This window comes from Neopelma chrysocephalum, unplaced genomic scaffold, assembly GCF_003984885.1.
Source record: "Neopelma chrysocephalum unplaced genomic scaffold, ASM398488v2 Primary Assembly neopelma1_60, whole genome shotgun sequence".
Lineage (NCBI taxonomy): Eukaryota > Metazoa > Chordata > Aves > Passeriformes > Pipridae > Neopelma > Neopelma chrysocephalum.
The window spans coordinates 16,971,025-16,979,084 of record NW_020897715.1 but is presented as its reverse complement, the minus strand read 5'-3'; the positions used below and the strand labels follow the sequence as shown (position 1 = coordinate 16,979,084).

Below are 8,060 nucleotides of genomic sequence, written 5' to 3'. Positions count from 1 at the left end.
GGCCTGCTTGTGCTACTTACTGCTGTCATTTTAGGGGGTAGGCATACAAGCTTGAGGCCCCCAGACCAGCAATTCTCTCAAACTCTTCTAAACAAGCCTTTGGTGCACCATTCCTCCTGTCTGTCTGGGGGCTGAGGTTCCCCCTAGGCTGTCTCTTTCATTTCTTTCTCTTAGATGTTGTATGTTGCCTCCTCCTGTGTTCCCTTTCCCCTTCTTTGTCTCTGTGCATGGGCAAAACAAATCACCAAGGCCCTCTGAGTAAAAGCAAGGGACTCTGTTGCCCGCTGCATTACAGCCACTTATGCACGTGCAGTTTATTTACTTCATTTATAGACACAACTGTAATCTCCTCCAGCATGTTCTAGAAATCAGCTCTTGTACTTTTAATGGTCTCTAAGAAACACAATTCACCACCTTACTGAGTCTGTCTGGTCTGTCAGTGAGTGGGGAGGGGTTGGGATGCCAAACTGGTTTTGGAATGTCTTTTTTTTTTCTTTTTTTTTGGTCACTTTCATAGCATAAACATACCTGAAGTTCTGGCCCTCAAAGCAGTGGCTGGTTTTCCATTGAAAAATGATGGTAGTTCCAGTTGTGCTGGACTGAGTCTGGTAAGTCTGTAACAAAATGTGTGAACCAGGAGCTCTGGGGGAATAGTCTGCCCAAGCCAGCTCTACTTCCAGCCACCAAACATCCAGCTGCTGTGTCCTATTCAGGGGACTACCTTCCTGTGCATTCGAGTGTGTTAGTGACAGCTCTAGGTCTCAGGCTGTGTTGTCTTTGGGTTTCAATAACCTCAGATCTTAAGCCCAGAAAACAATTCTCCATTGGTGTTGGAATATAAGTTCAGGATCCAAATGAGCTCCAAGAGTAGGATCCTGTTCACAGCATATCTTAGAGCGTGACTACAATAAAGGTAAGTGCCCCATTGTTTTGCTTCACTTGAAACAATGAAACTCATTAAAAAGAAATGAGAGATCTTTGTCCCGTGCGGACTTATTTTAAAATGAGGTATTTGTGTCCTTATCGGCCTCTACTGCTACAAAGGTTAGGCTGTAAAACAGCATTCTCTGTAGCCTGGGGTTCCCTTATGACCAATCTTTGTTCAGTCTTAAGCATCACCAAAATCGTACCAGAACAACGAACACACCAGAACAATTCAAAATGGTGAATTTGGAGCAAGGCAGCTAGACTAATTCTTCAAAGATGAAAGCTTTCCTGGGAAAGGAGGGTGTCTGGACTGGCTGGTGGATTAAAGCAGCATGTACAGTCTAAAATTTCACACACTTCAGGCCTGCACAACCTGAACGAACTAGTCATGCTACAATTCCTGCCAATTTGTGTGTTGTCTTCCTGTCAGTTCCCAGCCTCATTCATATAGGGGGATAGGGAAAATGTTCCTTAGGACAGATGCATTTTTAGACTGTTCACTGTGCAGTCTCAAAGTCTCTAGCCAAACCTGGGGACTTGAATGCTCATTTTCCAAAGCTGGCCAGCTGGAACACAGAGCTGGAGCTAAACATACTGCTGAAAGTTGCCCCAGGGTTGAGCCCAGTTCACGAGTCATGTTGTGGATGCTGGCAAAGAGTTGCATGTTTAACCATAAATCCTCTAGTAGGCATTGGAAATACCACGCTTTGCTGGGAGCTCATCTTCTGAGGTGCCATCCTTTAACATATCAGCATTTCTGCTGCTCCTGCAGAGTCTGTTAACCTGGACAAAACATGGTTTTAAATGTGCTTTAAAAGCAAGGCCAAGGCTTTGGGAGAATGGTTCTTCATAGGTCTAAAATTCAAGCTCTGCCTTTAAATGTGAAACATGTTTAACATGCCTTTGAACTGGAACAGATTGCCCAGAGAAGTTGTGGATGCCCCATCCCTGGAAGTGTTCGAGCCAGGTTGGCTGGAGCTTCGAGCAACCTGGTCTAGTGGAAGGTGTCCCTGCCCATGGCACAGGGTTGAAGCTAAGATGATCTCTAAGGTCCCTTCCAAATCAAACTGTTCTCTGCAACATGCAGCTCCCATATCAACTCTTTCATCCTGATGTCTTTAGATTTGGTGGAAGAAAAGCCTCAACTATACTGCTCTTAAATGGATATGCCTTAAACCTTCATATTTCTAGATACCTAAAGCATTGCTCTGGCCTCTCGTGAGGTCTCTGGGCACTGATCAGAGCAGGCTGCGAGTTCTCATCAGTGGTGGGGTTTGTGGTCTCAGCTGGAGAGTAACCAAATGATAGTGGGGAAGACAGATTTTTCTTCAGAGTAGAAGTGTAGCATCAACATTTGTTCAATGGACCTAGCTTTCCTGTGAAGGGACAGAGGTCCCTGCTCTGATGTATCCGCTGGGGTTGGAAGCCTTAACTTGGTAAAGAGAAGCAATAATGGGGAGGTATAGAGGTTTTATCTTTGTTCTGACCTCTTAGCAAATAATTACTCTCTGAGATGTAACAGATAAAGATAAGTAATAGTAATGGCCAGTCTTCGCAAACGAAGATTTTGGGAAAGGTCTTTTACCTTTCAAGCCTGTGCAATGGATTTTTTTAGGTGAGACACAGCATGCGCTGAACTGAGCCCACCTTTTAATCCTAAGGTTCATCTGCCGGGGCCAAGCAAGCTTGGACAATGGCAGTGAGGTCCTCAGGACGTAGGTTTGTTTAGAGTGACCCTCTCATAGATGGATGGCCTCACAGGGCTAACGAGCTCCATCTGCCCGGGGGACCGGGAATCGAACCTGGGTCGCAGCGGTGAGAGTACCACATGCTAACCACTAGGCCACCAGGGGTCCCTCAGATAAAGATATAGGTTTTACAAATAGGCAACTCAGCTGTGACTGTTGGATACTTCAGCCTCCATACTTCTGATAATCTTTGACCTATTTTTTTGCCAGAGATACAGTGCAACATCTATTGAGAACACCCTTACTTGCTCAGATATGACCAGGTCCATAACATCCTTTCCTTCAGTGCATAGACCCACTAAATGATTTCTTCAGAGGCCAAAGTGGCACTTTCATGTTCTTTCCTACCAGGCTTCTTTTCCAAAAGACTTTGTACTATTTTTTTAAATAAATTTCTTGTAATCTCCAAAAAAGCTTTTTTTAGTTCATTGCTTTTAAGCATGTACTTGAAAGCTGAAGGCACTTTCCTCTCTTGTGCTCAAAAGCCTCTTTTAAATATTGCACATTGGTAAGTACAAAGAACTACAAGACTGAACACAGACATCTCTCTGGTATGTTCCTGATCTCTGTGGTTCCCCTCTGTCCTTTCACCAACAGCACTGCTACCCTTTTCATTCCTTGCTGTAGTCCATCTTCACCCCTTAGCTTTTAATGAACCTGTCCAAAGAGCCTGGTAACCCTTTCCTCAAATTCATTCTTGTTTTGACCTCAGTCTATGAATGCAAACCTTGCAGCTATTTGTCCAGCTTCCCTAAACCCTCCAGCAAGCAGAGTTTAGTTCTTCTAATGTACTGGTTATTTTTCCAAGTGATGTTTTTTTCATTTTTTTTCCTAGCTTTCTTAGACGCTTATGTTGTACTTCCATGCATTTCCTCTATTACCTAATTTCTGTGGAAAAACAGTAGTTTTGATATCTGTCAAATTGTGACTATCTCATTCTGCAGGGACAAGTTTTCAGCAGATAGCTGGGTATGCTTGGCTATGCCTCTCTGTCCTTGTGTTTCCTGCCTTCTCAACCATCCTGTGCTTAGTTTTCCTCCTTCATGGAGGGTCTGACCCATTCTTTCCTTTCTCCCAGTACTTCTTTCCATTCTGTCAATCTCACTACACTCCAGATTTCCTTAGAGGTGCTCAGATTCTCTGAAGTCATCTGATCTCACAGTTGGAGTCCTCAGAAACTTCAGTATCCCTACATTTTCCAGACACTGTATCCCTTTTCTCTGCTAGCACATGATTTCCAAATGCTCTTAACACTCAATCAACTTGCAAATGTCTGCCAACCCCACAGTCTCACAGATGCTGGGGCCCTTTATACCCCATCTCTGCAGGTTGTTTCATCTCCAAAAGAGCCCACCTCTCTTTCCTTATATTTCAGCTGTATCAAACACTTAAACAAATATTCTATTGTTTTTTAAGCCGTAAACTCTCATCCATCTTCTTTCTCTGTAATTTCTCCATTGTCTAAACATTCCTCTTTCTTGCTCTTAAATACATGGAAATACCGACTTCTGTGCTGCTTACTCCTGCAAAACAAACCACTCTAATACTCCAACTTATCCACAAAATGTCTTCTCTTCTTCTGCACTTTCCTTTCCCCTTCAGGCACTTGTATTTCTACTTCTCTGCCTTCTTCCTGCACAACAGGTGCTCCCAGTCCAAAAAGACACAACTCGCTCTTCTTCGTGTCCTGTGACCTTCAGGTGCTCTTTGTGTGTTTTCCATGTCCTCCAAATAACTGTGCTATGCCTCTAACATATCTAAGACTGCTGCGGATTTACATCCCCTCAGCTTTCTCCTTTGGTACAAATCCACCCCAGCTCAGACCTTTAATTTGTCTTTTGCTGACCTGCATGTCCCTCTAAATGTGCACTTGCTTTCCTTTTCTCTGTTTTTTCACATTCTCGGTGAAACACTCCTATTTTCTGCACTCTCACTCCAGCACTGCTGGACTCGCCTCTTGTTTTTAGCCAGTCCAAGCTCACTATACATCTGTTGAGCAGATAATTTGTGGTCTTGTCAGCCTACAAGAAATGTAGGGATATTCCTGAGAGGATCAGCTGATTTCTCTTAAGATGGCAATTTTTGCACTGATTCTCAGGACAGGGAGGGCTAATCTATTTACCAACCTGTATAACATCTTCATGTTTGTATAGGCTTTTAAATCTGGATTTACAGCTATCCAGAATGGTGCCATTACTTTGAGTTCATCAGTCGAAGCTCTTGTTTTCTTTTTTTTTCCCCCCCCTCATTTTAACACTTTTACAGAAGTGAGAGAATATGATGCAAGCTTCCCCCACGGAATACTTCACCACCTTCTACAGCTATATTTCTTTATGATGAAGAGAACTTAGTGTTTCAAGTAGTTTATGCCTCTGATTAATCTTTTTTAATCACCCACTTAACTGTGTGTGATGCAGCGGGTCTCATCAATTTTATGGTTATTAGAAGGTACCATGTAATGTGAAGAATCGTGTCTTACTCTTTGGATATTCAGGAAAGATCATGCTCACCATATGAATCATCATACATTTGTGATATACAGAGACTGTTTTAGGTGTTGCACCTGCTCTTTCTCCTTTACTTCTCTATCTGCCTTTCTTGTTTTAATTGTGACCAAAGTTACTTTTAGGAACTAAACCTAGCTTTTAGCTCTGCTTCTTGGGCAGTGTTTTTACAGAATATGAAAGTCCCTTCATCAAGGCAACTTAGAGATTTCATTCTTTAATTACCCCTTTTTCTTCATTTAAAATTACCCACAAACACAGAAAATGGACTTTTTTCATGTTTGCAGATGCCCTGATTTTTTCCAGTGGCAGCCTCCAAAGAGGAATACATGTTCCCATACCTCTAAGTGCCTGTTGCAGGACTGTCCTCCTGCTGGGCTGCCACCCTTGCTGAAGGACACCCCCTGAATTGTTTGCTTCTATTCCCAGCAGAAAGACATCATCTTCGCTTTCAAACCAGGGTCATCAGCTGAACACTGGGATAAAATTTGAAAAACCATGAATATCTGTGCAATAAAGAATATAGAGTTTGTGTATGTGAAGAAGAATAAAATCACTCTCTGCTGGGAACTGAAAAGTGTGTTTATGTAATTGAGGCAAGAGCAATACAATCAGCATGTGATTAGCATCTCAAAGGGAAAAATTAGGCAACAGTTTATAGACTGCAGTAAACTCCTCCAACTTCCCAAGGGCAGTGTATCTACCTTTATTTTTAAAATAACTTAAGTTTTTCTTTCGTTATGATTAACTAGTTTTTAAATTCAAAAGCTGCTCTTTGCAATGTGATTGGGTACATGGTACCACAGGCCTTTGCCTAAACTATATGCTTAAATTCTGGTATCTGTGTTTGTGTCTTGTGAAGTGGATAATCCTGTTTGTTAAGGACATCACCCTTGCTCTCTTGATACCCCATAAAGTGCTGTGTAAACACCATTGCATCAGAAGTCTGAATATTTGTAAGAAAAGAGTATGGTAAGCTTACTGCAAGAAATGTGTTCTCTTATGCAAAGGTCCCCAAATTAGTTCCCGAAAGGAGGACCATCTTTGCCTATGTAGTCCAATTGAATAGGATAAGGCTTTAACTGGAAGGATTTTTGACTAAAGCCTCCAATACTTCTCCTGTGCTTCACTTAGGAAGAATAGCCTCAGCAGAGTCTCTGTGGGTGGACCAGATAAGGGTCAGGTTGAGCAGAACAGGCACTGCAGGACCTGTGCTTTTCTGATCTTTTGTGGGATCCCATGGTAGCAGAGGTACTGTTTGGGATTTTTTGAGGGTGTGCATAATCCTGCCAAACTCTCTTTGTTTCCCTCATGAAAGCAGGGAGGGCCAAGCAGATGTAGAGATCAATTTGTTCTAGATCTGTTGGCAAACATTTAAATTGCTGGACGTACACGTGTATGGTGCATCACAAGGAAGGGAGGCTATTCACCCAAGATCTACAAGTGCAACACAGGCAGCTTGAAAAGGGAAACCTGGCTCTGCCAGAGGTGTTTTGTCCCAGACCTGGGAGTGGCAGCAAGCATCAACCACCTCTCCAGAGAATTGTGCATAGTAATGGTTGAGATTATGCCAGTGGCTGTTGTCTCAAGTAGCCTCTTCTCTGAGGGAGAAGGGGGTGGGTGGCACAGTCCTGGGATCACAGTCAGATATTAGTAACAAGGAAAGAGCAACCAGTTTCCAACCTTAGGGAGAGCTTAACAAAGCTCAGCATGTTGAGAGATTAGTACCCCAGCTGAGGCTCCATTCCTGTCCCTTGTCATACCACAGAGGAGGCCAGTGACACCTGCCAAACCTCTTTAATTAACGACAGACCAGAAGGGTGGCAGCATCCTTGTTGCAGGGAAAAGCAAGCATGCACGCGTGTGTAGGTGTGCACATGCACAGAGTGTAAGGAAATCAAGAGGACATCTCCCCCATACATAGACTAGATCAACTCTCATCCCTGGTGATCCCCAGAGCAATAGTATTTTATGAGACTGAATAATTCACCTACTGTAGTGAAAGCAATGAACCCAGGCCAACCACAGAGCAGTCTTCTGCTATGGTTCAGGTGCAGCACCCAAGAAAGAAGGAAACACAGGTCCCACAGACAAAGTGTGTAGCCTTTGCTTGAATTGCCACCCATCTGGATGGTGGAATAAGCTGCTGCCTCAGTCGTGTCCCACCTCACCCTCCCTGCTTGGCCCACGTGGTTCCAGGCTGTTATAGGATGGCAGCGTGGTCACTACAGCCTCAACAGTGAAGCGATGTGGAGCACCGAGACCTGGTGTCTCATCCTGGAAAGCAATGTTATCATGAGTGTTTGGAGAGAGTCCCGGTGGAGAGAGCTTCTGCCGGGAACGGAACCAGCGGAAGGCCAAGATAAAGGTGATGGCGATGAAATCCAGAATCAGCTCTACAAGCTCCATCACAGACAGGACAGAGGATCCAAACCAGAGACTCCACTGGTTCCCAAGCTGAGACAGAAGAGTCACTACCTACAAGAGATGGAGAAAGAGCAGTGAGGACAGCCCTCATTCAAGACTTTTGCTTCCCTGCCTTTTCCCACTAGCAGTGCCCCTGTGGTGCTGGGAGGTTCCTCTCACCCTGCCACAGGAAAAGAGACTGGATAGCCAGCAATGCTGCTGGAACAATCACGTGGCACCGTGGAGGGCCATCGTGGGGGAATGGGTGGCTAGAGAAGACGTGGTAATAAAGTATGTACCGTGAAGGCTGGAGACTCCCCATTGGTCTTGTAGTTCCACTCCTCAAAAAAGATATTCACTTTGGCGACTCCATTCCTGTAAATGAAAGAGGGGCCTCAGTAACCCCAACTCCTCAATCCCTGCATTTCTTCACCTCATTCACCAAGTGTAATTTTCTTCTCTGTCTCCTTTTGCC

At 44.0% G+C, this 8,060-nt stretch overlaps 2 protein-coding genes across 10 annotated transcripts in view; one reads left to right on the top strand and one right to left on the bottom strand.

The window, feature by feature from the left end:
- Positions 1 to 8,060, top strand: part of VAMP1 (vesicle associated membrane protein 1) — a 32,438-nt gene that overhangs the window by 4,239 nt on the left and 20,139 nt on the right. For 3 of the 8 annotated variants that reach the window (XR_003533855.1, XR_003533858.1, XR_003533856.1), the window contains exon 5: positions 518 to 608. Coding sequence is in view for 1 of the 8 variants with exons in the window: in XM_027681329.1 (XP_027537130.1) it covers positions 518 to 522 (5 nt within the window). In the remaining 7 variants the exon portion in view is untranslated. Of the gene's footprint in view, positions 1 to 517; positions 2,447 to 2,885; positions 3,082 to 5,485; positions 6,033 to 6,313; positions 6,411 to 8,060 lie in introns of those variants that run through there. The other 5 variants (XR_003533857.1, XR_003533852.1, XR_003533853.1 and 2 more) reach the window with 5 other exon arrangements.
- The window catches only part of SCNN1A (sodium channel epithelial 1 alpha subunit), a 7,256-nt gene continuing 6,155 nt past the window's right edge, over positions 6,960 to 8,060 (bottom strand). For both annotated transcript variants that reach the window (XM_027681324.1, XM_027681322.1), the window contains exons 12-13: positions 7,885 to 7,960; positions 6,960 to 7,657 (exon numbers count right to left, since the gene is read on the bottom strand). In XM_027681324.1, the coding sequence (XP_027537125.1) occupies positions 7,331 to 7,657; positions 7,885 to 7,960 (403 nt within the window). In that variant the 3' untranslated portion in view covers positions 6,960 to 7,330. The remainder of the gene's footprint in view (positions 7,658 to 7,884; positions 7,961 to 8,060) is intronic.